Source organism: Scyliorhinus canicula, chromosome 13 (genome assembly GCF_902713615.1).
Source record: "Scyliorhinus canicula chromosome 13, sScyCan1.1, whole genome shotgun sequence".
Classification (NCBI taxonomy): domain Eukaryota; kingdom Metazoa; phylum Chordata; class Chondrichthyes; order Carcharhiniformes; family Scyliorhinidae; genus Scyliorhinus; species Scyliorhinus canicula.
This window is the reverse complement of record NC_052158.1, coordinates 18,290,952-18,310,976: the sequence shown is the minus strand read 5'-3', so window position 1 is coordinate 18,310,976 and position 20,025 is coordinate 18,290,952. Positions and strand designations below refer to the sequence as shown.

Below are 20,025 nucleotides of genomic sequence, written 5' to 3'. Positions count from 1 at the left end.
CAATCGATGTCACAAAATAATAAACACACAAAGCACTTACCAAAGACCTCGAGTTGGACCATTTTTTTCCTGGTATCTTTTAAATTAATCTGCACAGTGTAGAGTCCTTTGTCTTTCAGTGTGATATTTCTCAACAACAGTGATCCGTTGGAACTGTAAAAGACGCATCGATTCTTGTACGAGTCAATGAAGGAGGCTGTTTGCGAAGCCTCGTCATAATTGAGAATTTGTGTTTCTGAGAATGTCCACTTGACATGATCGACATTTTGAAAATGTTGATCAGTGAACCCAGGCAACAAAACGGAGGACCCAACAGCAACAGGCAGCTCGATCAGATTCCTCATGTCTGATTGATCTGATGGACAAGAATCATTGTAATTGATTACACCAAGAGATTTAGCAATTGAATTTAAATTTTGTCAGCTGGCATGATGGGATTTGAATCAATATTCCCAGAAGCCTGGGCTTCTGTATCATTTGTCCAGTGATATTCCCACAATACCACCATCCAGGGGCTGTTTAGCACAGGGCTAAATCACTGGCTTTGAAAGCAGGCCAGCAACACGGTTCGATTCCCGTACCAGGCGCCGGAATGTGGTGCAACTGGGGTTTTTCACAGTAACTTCATTTGAAGCCGACTTGTGACAACAAGCGATTTTCATTCCATTCCTCCTTCTCTGCCGCTGGGGGTTTCTTTTCTTAAAATAAATTTAGAATGTCCAGTTATTTTTTTTTCCCCAATTGAGGGGCAACTTGTGGGAGTGAAACCCAGGCAGACACGGGGAGAATGTGCAAACTCCACACAGGTAGTGACCTAGGACCGGATGGAACCTGGCACCTCGGTGCCGTGAGGCAACAGTGCTAACCACTGCGCCACCGTGCCGCCCTCACACCCGAGGGTTTCAAGGGAGTGTTCAATTCTGGTCGCCACACTACCAGAAGGATGTGGAGGCTTCAGAGAGGGTGCAGAAGAGGTTTACCGGGATGTTGCCTGGTATGGAGGGCATTAGCTATGAGGAGTGGTTGAATAAACTCGGTTTGTTCTCACTGGAACGACGGAGGTTGAGGGGCGATCTGATAGAGGTCTGCAAATTTTTGAGGGGCATAGACAGAGTGGATAGTTAGAGGCTTTTTCCCAGGATAGAGGGGTCAATGACTAGGGGGCATAGGTTTAAGGTGCGAGGGTCAAGGTTTAGAGATGTACTGGGCAAGTTTTTTTACACAGAGGGTCATGGGCGCCTGGAACTCGCTGCCGGAGGAGGTGGTGGAAGCAGGGACGATAGTGACGTTTAAGGGGCATCTTGACAAATACATGAATAGGATGGGAATAGAGGGATATGGACCCCGGAAGTGGAGAAGATTTCAGTTTAGACGGGCAGCATGGTCAGCACAGGCTTGGAGGGCTGAAGGGCCTGTTCCTGTGCGGTACTTTTCTTTGTTCTTTGGAGAAAAGAAGGAAGGAAGGGTGGCAGTATTGATGACGGCTAGATTTACAGTGCTGGAGAGACAGGATTTGTCAGAAGGGTCAAAGACAGAATTTGTTCGGTGAGGGTCAAGGAACCATTACACCGCTGGAGGCATTCTATAGGTCACAAACTTTACAGGGAGATGACACCGCAGAGAATAAACTCGAGGACAGTGACAATGGGAGATTGCAGTGCCAACCTGGAAGTGTCACCCTAGAAGTGCCACCCTGACAATGCCAACCCAGCAGTGCTAACCACACAGTGTCAGTCTAACAGTGACAATCTGTGAGTGCCAATCTACCAATGCGTGAAATGCAGATAGGGCTCAGAGTTTCTGAAACGTGTTCAGCAGAATGTTCCTGATCAGTAGGTTTGGCCTTTTTAGATCTTCTTCTGGGAACTGAGGGGGACCCAGTCTTGGAACTCATAGGAAACAATGATACGCATAATAAGGTGTAGATTGGCGATGCAAAAGGACAAGTATATTATTTTCTTTCATAGGATAAGGGCATTGTTGGTTAGGCCGGCCTTTGTTGTCCATGAGGAGGTGGTGGTGAGCAGCTTTCTTGCACCACTGCAGTCCGTGTCGTGTAGGTAAATCCACAGTGCTGTCAGGGAGGGAGTTTGAGATCTTGAACCAGTGACAGTGAAGGAACGGTGACATATTTGCCAGTCAGGATGGTGTGTGACTTGGAGGGGAACCTCCAGGTGGTGTGTTCCCATACGTCCACTGCCCTTGTCCTTCTTGATGGTAAAGGTGGACAGTGTCCCAGAGGACAGCTCTGACACTGGGCAGGCAACATAGAATTCAGGACTGAAATGGGTGGGCATGTGCCAGATGGAATTTAATGCCAAGTAGTGTGAGGTGGACCATATTGATCGGAAGAATGATGAAGGGCAATATAAAAGATGGCAATTATAAAGGAAGTGCAGGAACAGTGGGACTTGCTGGTAAATGTATACAGATCATTGAAGATGGCAGGGTTCGTTCATAAAATGGTTCAAAATGCAGATGGGATCCTTGGCTTTATGTTTGGAGGAATTCTATACAAAAGGAAATTATAATAAAACCATCGGCAGAATTCACCGGCCGTTGAGATTCACTTTTCCCACTGGTAGCGCCCACTCGCCTGTGGATTTCCTGATGGCGTTTAGTGGCTTCAATGGGGAATCCCATTGACAAGCAGCGGGAGTATAGAATCCTGTCGCCTGCAAACGGCACTCCGCTGGGAACCATGTGGCTGGTGGACTGGAGAATCCAGAACTATAGAAAACTTGTCTTGCAACGTAGGGGGTTAATGAGGCGGGTCCTTGTGGGGTGGGAGCTGGTTTTTGCACGATGTTGATTGTTCTTTGCACACTGTTCTTTACTGTTGCTGTTTACTATGCCAAAATGCCCCAATAAAATTATGTGGAGATGCCGGCTTTGGACTGGGGTGAGCACTGTAAGAAGTCTTACAACACCAGGTTAAAGTCCAACAGGTTTGTTTCAAACACTAGCTTTCGGGTGAAGGAGCAGTGCTCCGAAAGCTAGTCAATAAAATTAATATTTTAAAATTTTTTTTTTAAATTTAGAGTACCCAATTTTTTTTTTTAATTTATTTTCTATTTTTTACATTTTCCAATTAGGGGAATTTAGCGTGACCAATCCACCTAACCTGCATATCTTTGGGTTGTGGGGGCGAAACCCTCGCAGACACGGGGAGAACGTGCAAACTCCACACAGACAGTGACCCAGGGCCGGGATTCAAACCCGTGTCCTCAGTGCCGTAGGCTGCAATGCTAACCACTGTGCCACCGGGCTGCCCACAATAAAATTATTTATTTTTTTAAAAACTGGGCTTGGTCTTAACTGGAATCTTGGGCGGGATTCTCCGACCCCCCCGCCGGGTCGGAGAATCGCCCGGGTTTGGCGTCAATCCCGCCCCCGCTGTGTCCCGAATTCCCCGCCACCGGAGATTCGGCGGGGGCGGGAATCGCACCAGTCGGCGCCCCCCCCCCCCCGCCCGCGGCGATTCTCTGGCCCGCGATGGGCCAAAGTCCCGCCGCTGTCAAGCCTCTCCCACCGGTGGGAATCAAAACACCTACCTGACCGGTGGGATTGGCGGCAGGGGCGGGCGCCGTGGTCCTGGAGTGGGGGGGGGGCGCGCGGGGCGATCTGACCCTGGGGGGTGCCCCCACAGTGGTCTGGCCCACGATCTGGGCCCACCAATCAGCGGGCGAGCCTGTGCCGTGGGAGCACACTTTTTCTTCCGCCATCGCCATGGTCTTTACCATGGCGGAGGCGGAAGAGACCCCCTCCCGTGCGCATGCGCCGGGATGCTGTCGGCAGCTGCTGACTCTCCGGCGCATGCGTGGACTTACGCCGGCCAAAGTCCTTTCGGCCCCGGCTGGCGTGGCGCCAAAGGCCGTTCACGCCAGCCGGCGGAGCGCCAACCACTCCGGCATGGGCCTAGCCCCTCAATGTGAGGGCTTGGCCCCTAAATGTGCAGAGACATCCACACCTTTGGGGCGGTCTGACGCTGGAATGGTTCACGCCACCCCAACACGCTGGGACCCCCCGCCCCACCGGGTAGGAGAGAATCCCGGCCATTATGTCAATTTCTGGGCACACCCTTAAGGAAGGATGTGAAAATGTTGGAGAGGATGCAGAAAAGATCTACGAGAGTGGTTCCCGGAAAAAGGCACTGGAGTTATTTGGATAGACTGGAGAATCTGGAGTTGTTCCCCTTTGGGAAGAGAATGTTGAGAGAAGATAAGAGGCATTCAAAACAATGAAGGGTCACTTTGGAATTTTTATCCTATTTTAAAATAAATTTAAAGTGCTCAATTATTTTCTTTTCCAATTAAGGGGCAATTTAGTGTGACCAATGCACCTAACCTGCATATCTTTGGGTTGTGGGGGCGAATCCCACGCAGATTCAAGGAGAATGTGCAAACACCACACGCACTGTGACCCGGGGCTGGGATTGAACCCAGGTTCTCGGTGCCATGAGGCAGCGGTGCTAACCACTGCGCCACCATGCGCCCTATTTGGAATAATTTTCTAATCCTTTCATGAGATATAGAATAAATCACAGAAACACTACAGTGCAGAAGGAAGCCATTCGGCCCATCGAGTCTGCTCCGAGCCTCTGACAGAAAGAGGCCCACTCCCCAGTCCTATCCCACAACCCCACCTAACCCGTACATACCTGGACACTAATCAGCAATTTTATCATGGCAAATCCACCTAACCTGCAAACCTTTGGACTGTGGGAGCAAACCGGAGCACCTGGAGGAAACCCACACAGACATGGGGAGAATGTACAACCGCCACACAGTCAGTCACCCAAGGCGGGAATCGAACCCAGGTCTCTGACCTTGCAAGGCAGCAGTGCTGACCAATGTATCACCGTGCAGTTTATCATGTACTGACAATCTTGAATTTAAATGTACTTTTGTGCATTTTACAAATGAAGTCTATTTTTTTGAAATAAGCAAGCTCAAAGTAATAATAGTGGCAATAAAAGAAACAGCAGTCATAGTAAAGCGAATAGTTAGAATCAAATTAGTGTTAGAAATAGCAGCAGTAGCAAGAAAATAGCAGAAGTGGGAGTAACAGCACAAGTAGAGTAGTGCGTTTAGATTTATTGTCATGTGTACCAGGTATTGTTCTGCGTACAGTCCAGGTAGACCGTTCCATACATGAAAAATTCAGGACATACATCAATATACAATATAAATACATAGACACTGGCCTCGGGTGAAGCATACGGAGTATAGTACTACTCAGTACAGAGGATGTGTGAAGAAATCAGTTCAGTTCATAAGAGGGTCATTCAGGAGTCTGGTAACAGCGGGGAAGAAGCTGGTTTTAAATCTGTTAGTATGCGTGTTCTCAGACTTTTGATCTCCTGCCCAATGGAAGAGGTTGGAAGAGAGAATAACCCGGGTGGGAGGGGTCTTTGATTATGCTGCCCGCTTTCCCAAGGCAGCGGGAGGTGTAGACAGAGTCAATGGATGGGAGGCGGTTTCGCGTGATTGACTGGGCTGTGTTCACGACTCTCTGTAGCTTCTTATGGTCTTGGGCCGAGCAGTTGCCATACCAGGCTGTGATGCAGCCAGATAGGATGGTTTCTATGTGCACCTGTAAAAATTGGTAAGAGTCAGTGTGGACATGCCGAATTTCCTTAGTTTCCTGAGGAAGTATAGGCGCTGTTCTGCTTTCTTGGTCATAGCATCGACACAGGTGGACCAGGACAGATTGTTGATGATGTGCACACCTAGGAATTTGAAGCTGTTAACCATCTCCACCTCGGCACCATTGATGCAGGTGGGTGTGTACGATACTTTGCTTCAATGACCAGCTCCTTCATGGAGCAGTAATAACAAGTGTCATTCATGACTCATTGGTAATATTCTCACCTCAGAAAGCTGTTGTTTCCAGTCTCGTTTCAGAGGGGGGCAGTTTTAATTTTGGGCCTTGCTGTAATTTTATACGCCTTGCAACACCGCAGGAAGTCGCGAGAGGATGTCATTGTTCACGTCGTATTATCTCCGATATTGCGTGACCAGACCAGTGGTTTCCAAGCAACACAGGGAACTACTCAGATCACCGTGTGGGCCACCTACCAATCTTACTCCAAACGCTTTCAACTCTCCCCCTCAAAATAACATCAGAATTAATGGGGAGGGCAAAGCTGCTTTCTAGTAAGGTGATATCTGGCCACCACACTGGCGAGCTCCACGTTTGGCCTGTTCCTCTTTGAAAGTCCAATCTCGCAATTTTATGTTGTAACTGTAACCTAAATATTGCTTATGACTCACCCCCCCCCCCCCCTCCCTCCCGCCACACAAACACATTATACTACGTGGCATAATGAGATGATAGCATAATGACAATGTCATTAGGCAATAGCCTTGAGGCCTAGGCTTTGGGAAACTGGGATCAAATCCCACAATGGTAACTGGCAACATTTAAATTCAATTATTAAATTAAAATATTAAATGGCCTCGGGACTAGTGACTATTACAAATATTATTGATTGGGGATAGCAGATGAAAAAGCTTACAGTGTCCTGGGCTTTATTAACAGGAGCATCGAGTACAGAACCAAAGAGGTTTTTCTGAACTTATACAATACACTAAGTAGGCCTCAGCTGGAATATTGTGTCCAGTTCTGGGCCCCACACTTTGGGAAGGAAGTAAACACATTGGAGAGAGAGCAGAAGAGGTTGACAAGAATGGTTCCAGGAATGAGAAACTTCAGTTACGAGGATAGATTGGGAGAGGTTTGGACTGTTCCCTTGGAGAGAAGACTGAGAGGAAATTTTGCCAGCGATGTTCAAACTCATGAGGGGGGATGGACAGAGTAGATAGGGGAAAATCGTTCCCCCTCGTAAAAGGATCAAGGACGACAGGGCACAGATTTAAAGTGATTTGTGAAAGAAGCAAATGTGATGTGAGAGAAAACTTTTTCATACGAGTGGTTCTGGTCTGGAATGCACTGTCTGGAAGTGTTAAGGAGGCAGCTTCAATCGAGGCGTTGAAGAGGACATGAGATGATTATTTGAATAGAACCAATGCGCAGGGATATGGGGAGAAGGCAGGGGCATGGCACTAAATCACGATGCTGCTTTGGAGAGCTGGTGCAGACACAATCGGCCAAATGGTCCAATTCTGCGCTGTAACAAATCCGTGATTCTGTGCATACATTGCTGGCAAATCCTGAACTTGTTGCCTATCTCTAATTGCCCTTGAACTGAGTGGCTTGCTTGGCGATTTCAGAGGCAGTTAAGAGTCGACCACATTGCTTCAGGTCTAGAGTCACATGTGGGCCAGGCGAGGTAAGGATGACAGATTCCCTTCACGGTGGTGAACCAATTGAGTTTAACAACAATTAATAATGTTTGTCATAGTTACTATTACTGAGACCAATTTATATTCCAATTCATCAACTAAATTTGAATTTCTCCAGATTTGATCCCAGGTCCCCAATGCAATAGCCCAAGCCTAGCGATTATAGTCTGTTGACAGTACCATTATGCCATTATCACAATGGCCAGCCAACAGTGGGAATGAACCATGTGGTAAAATGGACAATGGCCTGAATTTAGGCCCGATCTAAATTTGGACATTTAAATTAAGAATTGGACATTTTGGGTGCAATCGAACGGCCACGTTACCTGAAAAGCAGCTAGCCACAGTGCAGCGTGGCTGACAGAAACAGGGAGACCCCGCTCCCGGGATGTACCCAGTTCGCAACGCCTTGCTAGAACTAACGCGATCACTTTTTGGCAAATCTGCATATTAGAACAAGACAGCAAACCTCACTTTAATATGCAGTTTCCCGAGGCACCTGAGACATTGGGATCTATCTCATTCACCGAGGAAGCCTCGAGCAAGTGCCATTCAGTACTGGTCTCCACTAACTGGGCCCAGGCAGAATGAAATGAAATGAAAAAATGAAAATCGCTTATTGTCACAAGGAAGCTTCAAATGCAGTTAATGTGAAAAGCCCCTGGCCGCCACATTCCGGCGCCTGTTCGGGGAGGCTGGTACGGGAATTGAACCGTGCTGCTGGCCTGTCTTGGTCTGCTTTCAAAGCCAGTGATTTAGCCCAGTGAGCTAAACCAGCCCTGAAGAATGGTACTTGTAGGGGGTCTCCTGGGGGATCGGAGGCTCCCAGGTGCTTGCTCTCAGGGCAGGGTGGTACCCTGGCACTGCTGTGCTATCCGGGCACTCGAGCACTGCCAGCTTGGCAGTTGCCGTTGCAGTGCCAGATGGGTGCCAGCATGGCACTGCCAAGGTGCCCAGGTGGCACTGCCAGATGGCAGGGCTATTGCCACGGTGTCAACCTGGCATTTTTTTGCATGGCGGCCCTACGTGGGTGTTGGGGGGTGATCTCTAAGTATACTGGTGAGTTCCAGTGAACCGAGCCCATCAGTGCCGAAGACGGTGCTTCATGCAGCCTGTGTTCCCTGCTTAGGTCCCATATATAACAGCATTAATAGCAGGATGAGTACCGGGAAACACACGGCTAAACCCGCTCACTATGAGACTTTGTTTCCATTTAGTTAAATCGCCCCCAATAATTCACAGCCACAGTCAGCCCACAGGCCTGTTGGGAATTTGAACAGCCAAGTTCGAATGCACTGTGCAGGGGCAGTGGGCAACACGGTAGCATGGTGGTTAGCATAAATGCTTCACAGCTCCAGGGTCCCAGGTTCGGTTCCCGGCTGGGTCACTGTCTGTGTGGAGTCTGCACGTCCTCCCCGTGTGTGCGTGGGTTTCCTCCGGGTGCTCCGGTTTCCTCCCACAGTCCAAAGATGTGCGGGTTAGGTGGATTGGCTATGCTAAATTGCCCGTAGTGTCCTAAAAAAAAGTAAAGGTTAGGGGGGGGGGGGTTGTTGGGTTACGGGTATAGGGTGGATACGTGGGTTTCAGTAGGGTGATCATTGTTCGGCACAACATTGAGGGCCGAAGGGCCTGTTCTGTGCTGTACTGTTCTATGATCTATGACAGACAGTCGGGACAAGTCTGGGCCTGCTCTGTAAACAAGACAACAGGAGATAACCTGTCCCGTTCCAATAGATCTTTTGTTGTGGATTGCCCAGCTGAAGCTGGACTTTTCGGCACCGGCCATTAACATGTATGGAGTAAGGTTACATGCAGACAATTTATCTGAAGATGGGGGTGGGTTCTTATGTCTGTAGAGTTGCAATTGGCAACTAGATTGTGTGTTGCAACACCCGTCTTTAGACTCTATTGACTGAGGGCCAGAGAACGTTCTGGAAAGGCGCAAAGAGGGATAGAAGAATCAACCACCAGGACCTTCCCAGTGAAGGCTAGGTGCTGAGGCAACAGAGAAGATTCAAAGGTGGACCAGAGGAAGGCAGAAAGCAGCTTGCGAGACCTACCTTCACGGACAGAGACCCTGAGACAACCGAAACACGGAGACTTAGTCCCGCAGCTCGATTGAGTTCATCGGCACCGGTAGCATGAGGAATCTCGGGATTATTGTCGGTTGGATCATTTAAACGGAGCAAATGTTTTTTACTGTGTTTGGTAATAAATCTGGTTGAATCATAAACCTGTTTTTGTCCTTTGTTCATCCCACAAATAAGGGAGCCTGGGTAAAATGCTTAAATAATAAACTGGAGGCAGCACGGTGGCACAGTGGGTTAGCCCTGCTGCCTCACGGCGCCAAGGTTCCAGGTTCGATCCCGGCTCTGGGTCACTGTCCGTGTGAAGTTTGCACATTCTCCCCATGTTTGCGTGGGTTTCGCCCCTCACAACCCAAAGATGCGCAGGGTAGGTGGATTGGCCACGCTAAATTGCCCCTTAATTGGTAAAAAATTAATTGGTTAATCTAAAATTATTTAAAAAAATAATAAACTGGTCATAGCGTGTAAAGTTTTACAGACAACAGCCATTTTCTCAGAAGGCAGCGGTCATGGAATTGCTCAACAGTGACCTGCGGTTTGAACGTTGGGGAGTTCCCTTTAGCAATTTGTTTTCAGCAGGTATTGAGCAATAAATCTGTTCCTATTAGGCTCGGGCCCAGGTACTGAGCCTCATCAAAGCAGACACACAGGAAAGGGTCTGTGTTGGAGGATATAACTATGATGGACATAAAGACTTGGGCCGGGGGGGGGATGTATCAGAAGCATACATTATGCTGATATAATAATGATGCCCATGCTTCTCGGCTGCACGCCATTCGCTGGCGACGGGATTCTCTACTCCCCTGCTGGGGGTCGGAGAATTTCGCCCCTGAACTCTCCCCATAAAAAGTAACTGAAGCCCTGTTTAACTGACTGAGACCCGGAAAAGCATTCTCCTTCGTGAGATCTATTCTGAGTCTCGGCAGGAAAACAGGTTTCCCTCTTTTGCTGGAGCATAGGTCATTAATAAAGTATTATCAGGTCCGGAATAACCTAAATCCTTCACAAACTACAGACTCCAGTTGCTTACTTTTGGGAGACTAGACAGTCACCAATACCATAAGATCAAATACCACAGAGGGAGTGCAACGGAGGTTCACCATTCTAATCCCTGGGACGGCACAGTACAGAGCGACGAAACTGGGCCTGTCCAAGAATTAGAGGTGATCTCATTGAAACTCACAACATTCTCAGAGTGTGTCAGGGCAGATGTAGACAGGGTTGGTTATTGGATTGGATGAGATTGGGTTGGTTTATTGTCACGTGTACCGAAGTACAGTGAAAAGTATTGTTCTGCGTGCAGCTCAGACAGATCATTCCGTACATGAAAAGAAAATACATACGGCAAACATAAAATACACAATGTAAATACATAGGCATCGGGTGGTGAGTGTCAAACTAGGGACACAGTCTCAGAATAGGCTGTCGGCCATTTGAGGCTGAGATGAGGAGGAATTCTTCAGAGGGTGTGGATCTTTGGAATTCTCTACCCCAGAGGACTCTGGAAAATCAATCACTGGGCATCTCCGAGACAGAGACTGATAGATTTCTGGACACTGATGACATCAGGGGATGTGGGGATAGTGAAGGAAAGTGGTGTGTATGATAGGCCATCATCTATTGGAATGGTGGAGCAGGCTTGATGGGCCAAATGGCCTACTCCTGCTCCTCTTTCCTAAAATAGACCTCTAAAGCACACAACAAAACAGTCTGGACCACCTTACTTTGGCACAAGATGAACGCCTGTGAAATGCAGTCAACAAAGCAGCAAATGCTCCTGACTGGGATGAAATGCTGCAATGGATCGGGGCAGATGGAAGTCCTTGGGCCAGGAGGTGGGAGCAGTCTTTCGAGAGGAACCCAATGGGCAATGGGTGAGTCGCGCAAGTGTCTCGAAACTTGGGCAGCACGGTAGCATAGTGGTTAGCACAATTGCTTCACCGCTCCAGGGTCCCTGGGTTCGATTCCCGGCTTGGGTCACTGTCTGTGCGGAGTCTGCATGTTCTCCCAGTGTCTGCGTGGGTTTCCTCCGGGTGCTCCGGTTTCCTCCCACAGTCCAAAGATGTGCAGGTTAGGTGGATTGGCCATGATAAATTGCCCTGAGAGTCCAAAAATTGCCATTAGTGTTTGGGTGGGGTTACTGGGTTATGGGGATAGGGTGGAGGTGTGGACCTTGGGCAGGATGCTCTTTCCAAGAGCCGGTGCAGACTCGATGGGCCAAATGGCCTCCTTCTGCACTGTACATTCTATGAACTCTTTAGTCCAATATCATTAATAAAAGGACAGATGCCTTGATAAGCTCACACACGACCTGGTAAATGCTTCTGACGTCAATTAACATTTTTGTATCAAGCAGCGGAGCTTTCTACTCAATTGCCGCATTTTTTTTACATTAAAGAATGTTGAAACTATTTCCTAGATTTATTCTGTGCGTGTGGTAACGACTCATTAAATTATCTAATCGGGCAGCACGGTGGCACAGTGGTAACTGCAGCCTCACGGCGCTGAGGTCCCAGGTACGATCCCGGCTCTAGGTCACTGTCCGTGTGGAGTTTGCACATTCTCCCCGTGTTTGCCTGGGATTCACCCTGATTTAGAGCCTGCCCTGCCACTAACTCAGCCTCTTGAAATATCGGCGTGAAAATAAATCAAACCACCCCCTACCCCTGGAACTCCTCCAGGCCCCCTACAGAACTCCCCACCCAGCCACAGAACGTCCCCCATCACTGAAACCCCAGCACCTCCCCCACAGAACCATCCACCTCATCCCTGTGCACCTCCATCCCCCCTCCCCAACCCAGCAGACTTACACTTTTGGGGGCCCTGCACTCCCACTTTTTTGCCGGGCCCCCACGTGACCCCCCCTTCCCCATCCTCTGGTGATGTGGTTGTCTACCCCAGGTGAGGTCAAGCCCCGCCCCAAATGATGTTAAACACCACTACTAATGACGTCAATGCCCTCCTGACAGTTACAAAAATTCTGCGGGGAATGTTTGGCGATGAGAATGTAGAAGTGTCCACACTCTGTATATCACCCATGCTGTGGCTTCCCATACACACAAACCCTGTCTGAGAGGCCACCCTCTCTCTCAAACACACAAACCCAGTCTGATATCCCCCCCTCTCATTTACACCCGAACCTGGTCTGATATTCCCCTATCGCTCTCACAGACACACACTGTCTGATATTGGCTTCTCTTACACATAAACTCTCTCTGAAATTTAGCTCTCACACAAGTTTACCCTGTCTGATATTCCCCTCACTCTCACACACATTAACCCTATCTGATATTCCCCTCACTCTCACACACATTAACCCTGTCTGATATTCCCCTCACTCTCACACACATTAACCCTGTCTGATATTCCCCTTTTAAGAGGAAATAATAGGATTTATTTACGATATTGGAATATTCTTTGCTTTGCTATATCACTTGAAATCTAAGTCAGAAATGGGGAATTCATAACATGGAACAAAGAAATGGAGGAGCAACTAAATTCATATTTTCTTTTAAAGAGAAAATGCTGGAAAATCTCAGCGAGTTTGGCAGCATCTGTAGGGAGAGAAAAGAGCTAACATTTCGAGTCCGATGACTCTTTGTCAAAGCTCTTTGTCAAACAGTGGTATAATCAGAAAAGCAGCATGGATTTACGAAAGGGAAACCATGCTTGACAAATCTACTGGAATTCTCTGAAGATGTAATTAGTAGAGTTGACCAGGGAGAACTGGGGGATGTGATTTATTTAACTTACAGCACGGTAGAAAATGGGCAGCACGGTAGCATAGTAGTTAGCACTATGGCTTCACAGCGCCAGGGTCCCAGGTTCGATTCCCGACTTGGGTCGCTGTCTGTGCGGGGTCTGCACGTTCTCCCCGTGTCTGGGTGGGTATCCTCCGGGTGCTCCGGTTTCCTCCACAGTCGAAAGACGTGCAGGTTAGGTGGATTGGCCATGATAAATTGACCTTAGTGACCAAAAAGGTTAGGAGGGGTCATTGGGTTACGGCGATAGGGTGGAGGTGACGGCTTAAGTGGGTCGGTGCAGACTCGATGGGCCGAATGGCCTCCTTCTGCACTGTGTGTTCTATGTCTCACACAGCAGATTACAGATTATGTAAAGTTAAAGCGCATGGGATTGTCTTTAGATGAATAGAAAGCTGGTTAGCAGAGAGGAAGCAAAAAGTTGAAATAAATGGATTTTTTTCTGATTGGCAGGCAGTGACTATTGGGGTACTGTAGGGATCTGTGCTAGGACCCCAACTGTTCACATTATGGGCGAAATTCTCCGACCCCACGCAGGGTCGGAGAATCGGCCGGCAGCGGCGTTATTCCCGCTCCCGCAGGGTTTTTAAATCTCTGACCGGCTAAAAACCGGCGCTGTGCAAATCCCGCCGGCAGCCTCTGAAAACAGCTGGCGGCGGCGGGATTTCATTTTTTTTTAGTTTCCACGGGCGAAATTCTCTGCAGACCGTCGTAACGCCGATTTCCGGCGAGCAAAGTTGGAGTAGATGACTCCGGCGTGGGGGCCTTCTTTTAGGCGGCGATTCTCCGTTCCCGGAGGGGCCAGCAGCTGACTGACGCGATACGCGTCAGTTTCACCAGCTGCGGAAGTGGTGAGACCCGGCGTTTTTTGGAGGAGGAGGAGGAGAGAGACTGACCCGGCGTTTGGGGGGGGGGGGGTTGAGGCTTCGGGGGGGGGGGTTGCGGCATCGGGGGGGGGGGGTTGCGGCATCGGGGGGGGGGTTGCGGCATCGGGGGGGGGTTCCGGCATTTGGGGGGGGTGGGGTTGCGGCATCGGGGGGGGTTCCGGCATCGGGGGGGGGTTCCGGCATTTGGGGGGGGGTTGCGGCATCGGGGGGGGGGGTTGCGGCATCGGGGGGGGGGTTGCGGCATCGGGGGGGCGGGGGTTCCGGCATTTGGGGGGGGTTCCGGCATTTGGGGGGGGTTGCGGCATCGGGGGTGGGGTTGCGGCATCGGGGGGGGGTTTGGGGGCAGCGGCGTGCGACGGATGCCCGGGGCCAACGCACCGTCGCCCCCCCCTCTGTACGCTGCTGCCCCCTACCCCAACCACCCCCCCCACCACCCCTACCTCCCTCCCCACCACCCCTACCCCCCTCCAACGCCGCCCCCCCATCTCTCGCAACGCCGCAACCCCCCCCTCTCAACGCCGGGTCCCCCCCCCTCAACGCCGGTACCCACACCCCGTCCCCCTCCCTCTGAAGGCCGGTACCCAGACCTCCCCTTTCTCCTCCTCCCCCCCTTCCTTCCTCCGTTAGTGGGGAGGGGGGGGGGTGCGGCGTTAGTGGGGGGTGGGGGGGTGCGGCGTTGGAGGGGGGTAGGGGTGGTGAAGGGGGTAGGGGTGGTGAGGGGAGGGGGTTGGGATAGGGGCAGCGGCGTGCAGAGGGGGGGCGACGGTGCGTTGGCCCCGGGCATCCGTCGCCCCCCTCCTCTGCACGCCGCTGCCCCTACCCCAACCCCCCCTCACCACCCCTACCCCCTTCACCGCCCCTACCCCCCTCCAACGCCGCAACCCCCCACCCCCCACTAACGGAGGAAGGAAGGGGGGGAGGAAGGAAGGGGGGGAGGAAGGAAGGGGGGGGAGGAGGAGGGGGGGGGAGGAAGGAAGGGGGGAGGAAGGAAGGGGGGTGGAGGAAGGAGGGGGGAGGAAGGAGGGGGGGAGGAAGGAAGGGGGAGGAGGAAGGAGGGGGGAGGAGGAAGGAAGGGGGGGAGGAGGAGAGGGGGGGGTGCGTGGGTACCGGCCTTCAGAGGGAGGGGGACGGGGTGTGGGTACCGGCGTTGAGAGGGGGGGGGGGCCCCGGCGTCGGGGGGGGGGGGACCCGGCGTTGAGAGGGGGGGACCCGGCGTTGAGAGGGGGGGGTTGCGGCGATGAGGGGGGTTGCGGCATTGAGGGTGGGGGGTTGCGGCGTTGCGAGAGATGGGGGGGGTGGCGTTGGAGGGGGGTAGGGGTGGTGGGGAGGGGGGTAGGGGCGTTGGAGGGAGGTAGGGGTGGTGAGGGGGGGTGGTTGGGGTAGGGGGCAGCGGCGTACAGAGGGGGGGGCGACGGTGCGTTGGCCCAGGGCATCCGTCGCCCCCCCTCTCTGCACGCCGCTGCCCCCAAACCCCCCCCCCGATGCCGCAACCCACCCCCCGATGCCGCAACCCCCCCGATGCCGCAACCCCCCCCCCGATGCCGCAACCCACCCCCCGATGCCGCAAACCACCCCCCGATGCCGCAACCCACCCCCCCGATGCCGCAACCCACCCCCCCCGATGCCGCAACCCACCCCCACGATGCCGCAACCCACCCCCCCCGATGCCGCAACCCGTGGCCACGTCGGCGGGACTTCGGCCCATCCGGGCCGGAGATTTGTGGAAACTAAAAAAAAATGAAATCCCGCCGGCGCCAGCTGTTTCAGAGGCTGCCGGCGGGATTTGCACAGCGCCGGTTTTGGCCGGTCAGAGATTTAAAAACCCTGCGGGAGTGGGATTAACGCCGCTGCCGGCTGATTCTCCGACCCTGCGTGGGGTCGGAGAATTTCACCCCACAAATCTCCGGCCCGGATGGGCCGAAGTCCCGCCGACGTGGCCACGGGTCACGTCGGCGAAAATCACATTTGCTTTAAAACGGCGTCAACCATTGATGATGGTTGACGCCGTTCAGTGTCGGGGGGGTGGGTTGCGGCATCGGTGGGGGGGGTGGGTTGCGGCATCGGGGGGGGTGGGTTGCGGCATCGGGGGGTGGGTTGCGGCATCGGGGGGTGGGTTGCGGCATCGGGGGGGTTTGCGGCATCGGGGGGGTTGCGGCATCGGGAGGGGTTGCGGCATCGGGGGGGGTTGCGGCATCGGGGGGGGCCATCGGGGGGGGTTGCGGCATCGGGGGGGGTTTTGCGGCATCGGGGGGGGGGGGTTGCGGCATCGGGGGGTGGGTTGCGGCATCGGGAGGGCATCGGGGGGGGTTGCGGCATCGGTGGGGTTGCGGCATCGGGGGGGGTTTGGGGGCAGCGGCGTGCAGAGAGGGGGGGCGAAGGATGCCCGGGGCCAACGCCCCCCCCCCTGTACGCCGCTGCCCCCTACCCCAACCACCCCCCTTCACCACCCCTACCTCCCTCCAATGCCCCTACCCCCCTCCCCACCACCCCTACCCCCCTCCCCACCACCCCTACCCCCCTCCAACGCCACCCCCCCATCTCTCGCGACGCCGCAATCCCCCACCCTCAACGCCGCAACCCCCCCTCATCGCCGCAACCCCCCCCTCTCAACGCCGGGTCCCCCCCCTCTCAACGCCGGGTCCCCCCCCCTCAACGCCGGGGTCCCCCCCCCCTCAACGCCCGGGTCCCCCCCCTCACACCGGTACCCACACCCGTCCCCCTCCCTCTGAAGGCCGGTACCCACACACCCCCCCTCTCTCCTCCTCCCCCCTTCCTTCCTCCTCCCCCCCTTCTTCCTCCTCCCCCCTTCCTTCCTCCGTCCCCCCTCCTTCCTCATCCCCCCCTTCCTTCCTCCGTAGTGGGGGGGGGTGCGGCGTTTGTGGGGGGTGGGGGAGTGCGGCGTTGGAGGGGGGTAGGGGTGGTGAAGGGGGTAGGGGTGGTGAGGGGAGGGGGTTGGGGTAGGGGCAGCTGCGTGCAGAGGGGGGGCGACGGTGCGTTGGCCCCGGGCATCCGTCGCCCCCCTCCTCTGCATGCCGCTGCCCCCTACCCCAACCCCCTCCCTCACCACCCCTACCCCCTTCACCACTCCTACCCCCCACTAACGCCACACACCCCCCCCCACTAACGGAGGAAGGAAGGGGGGGGGTGAAGGGGGGGGGGGGACGGAGGAAGGAAGGGGGGAGGAGGAAGAAGGGGGGGAGGAGGAAGGAAGGGGGGGAGGAGGAGAGGGGGGGGGTACCGGCCTTCAGAGGGAGGGGGACGGGGTGTGGGTACCGGCGTTGAGGGGGGGGTGGACCCGGCGTGAGGGGGGGGGACCCGGCGTTGAGGGGGGGGGTTGCGGCGTTGGGAGAGATGGGGGGGCGGCGTTGGAGGGGGGGAGGGGTGGTGGGAGGGGGTAGGGGTGGTGGGGAGGGGGGGTAGGGTGGTGGGGGAGGCGGGATAGGGTGGTGGGGAGGGAGGTAGGGGTGGTGGGGAGGGGGGGGTAGGGGTGGGGAGGGAGGTAGGGGTGGTGAGGGGGGGTGGTTGGGTTAGGGGGCAGCGGCGTACAGAGGGGGGAGGCGACGGTGCGTGGCCCTGGGCATCCGTCGCCCCCCCCTCTCTGCTCGCCGCTGCCCCCAAACCCCACCCCCCACCAAATGCCGGAAACCCCCCCCCCCCAAATGCCGGGTCTGTCTCTCTCCTCCCCCCCCCCCCCAAACGCGGGTCTGTCTCTCTCCTCCTCCAAAAATCGCCAGGTCTCACCACTTCCGCAGCTGGTGAAACTGACGCGTATCGCATCAGTCAGCTGCTGGCCCCTCCGGGAACGGAGAATAGCCGCCTTAAAGAAGGCCCCGACGCCCGCGTCATCTACTCCAATTTTGCTCGCCGGAAATCGGCGTTACGACGGTCTGCAGAGAATTCCGCCCTATATATTAATGATTTGGACGAGGGAACAAACTGTATGATCTCCAAATGTACACACGTACAGACCCGCAGCGCCCTTTGAGGTCGGTATCAGCAGATGGAGCGGCTGCAGGGGCTCGGAATAGCTGCTGGGGGGGGGGATGGGGGGCTGTTGACGCCGTCGTAAAACGCGACAGCGTCAACACAGCCTCAGGAATCAGAGAATCCCGCCCATCATTCCCGCTGGCGAAAGGATCAAGAAGGAAGGGGCGCAGATTCAAAGTGATTTTGCAAAAAGAGGCACTGGGGGAGGGGGGGGGCACACAGGATGGGCCGAATGCCCCACCACCCCCCATCCCATCCCGGAACAATTCTGGTGCTAGCAACCTGTCAAAAGAGCGAAGACTCTTCAGACCGTCTCCTCCGCACCTTCCGTGCCCGTCCTGGGCTGCTGGGTTATCCCGCACAGCAGTCCCCGCCGGTCCCCCTTACCTCCTCCTCCTCCTGCCGTTGGCCGCCAGTTCAATCACAACGGCGAGTTGGAGAAACTTTCACATGATTGATGGCCCAACCGGCTTCTGCGCCCCTGCAAACGTCCCCTTCACCTTTCCGACCGGCGGCAGAGGAAAGGAAAGTTGTCTACTTTGACAGAAACTGTCAGAAACTTGCATAAGAGAAACATGATGGCGCCACCCATAGCGCACACGCTGCACCGGGGACAGCGTTTGCATTAATGCCCCCAGTGCTCCATTCATAATCTGACGGGAAGAGCAGAAAAATATCAAATATCTATCATTTGCTGCCCCCTGCCTGCTCACACGCTCAATTATTCCTTCCCTCCCATTTCATTTCACTGGGGTGGGGCAGCCAGGAACAATTTGGCGCCAAATCGGTGAAGTCCCTCTCTCAGGATCGGGGGGCTCTGGCTCAGACCCCCCACCCCCCCCCCCCCCCCCCCCACCTTGCTGCAGCCTGTGATTTAAACACACCCCTCTAGTGCTACCTCCAGGCTCCTGGCTGCTCACACTGTGTCCCTGTAAATGTTCAGAGAGATTCTGGTGATGTGCAAGCCCACTCTGGCTGCCCTCCCATCCCCACTGTATCATCAAAGGGATGGGTCAGACTGTTTCCTGTGAATGCTTCCAATTCACACTGTCAGAGTGTGGTCATAGAATCTACAGTGCTGAAGGAGGCCTTTCGGCCCCATCGAGTCTGCACCAGCCCTTGGATAGAGCACCCTACCAAGCTCACACTTCCACCCGAACCCAGTAACCCCACCTAACCTTTTTTGGACACTAAGGGCAATTAGAATGACCTAACCTGCATGTCTTTGGACTGTGGAAGGAAACCGGAGCAACCCGGAGTAAACCCATGCAGACTCCGCACAGACAGTTACCCGAGCCAGGAATCGAACCTCGGACCCTGGAGCTGTGAAGCAACTGTGCTAATCACTGTGCTACCGTGCCGGTCCATTGGCATGTCCCGAATCCCAGAACAAATAGCCCCTCCCAGCCGGAACACAAATTGCTTGCTCTTCAGTTCCGGCAGGGAAGCTGAGGGCTGGATTCTCCGCTCCCCCAGCCGGGTCGTTCTTGGCAGCGCGCCATTCCCTGGCCTCAGGATTCTATATTCCCGCTGTTTGTCAATAGGATTTCCAACGAAGCCACCCCACTTCACCGGGAATCCCGTGGGCAGGGGTGCACTGCCGGCGGGACAAGTGAATCCCAACGGCCAGAGAATTCCCACTTTAGTCTCCCAAGGTGGGAATTGTGTTAGGGGCGAGGACCAAAACGGGGTTCGCATTTGACGTGCAATCCGTGCGAGTCTCCTGGCGCCCACCCCACCCGCCCCCAATCAGCTTCTCGCCAGAGCAGGCGGGGGACATGCCGAGTACTCATCTGCATTCATTTCAATACAATTATTGGGCAGGAAGCATGATTCAATGGCCTTGTGGATGCTCCCCACGCACCTCCACCACCACCACCCCAGGAATCACAAGGGTGTGATTTGGTGCACGTCCTAAAAGGCGCCACAGATTCTGAGGGGGGGGGAGCAAGGAAGAGTGTCCTCGGAACTGTATTCTGGGGTGTGGGGGGGGGGG

The 20,025-nt window shown here is 54.0% G+C and overlaps 1 protein-coding gene across 1 annotated transcript in view; it reads right to left on the bottom strand.

The window, feature by feature from the left end:
• The window catches only part of LOC119976501, a 188,831-nt gene that overhangs the window by 25,668 nt on the left and 143,138 nt on the right, over positions 1-20,025 (bottom strand). The window contains exon 12 of the mRNA XM_038817045.1: positions 41-355. Within this exon, the coding sequence (XP_038672973.1) occupies positions 41-355 (315 nt within the window). The remainder of the gene's footprint in view (positions 1-40; positions 356-20,025) is intronic.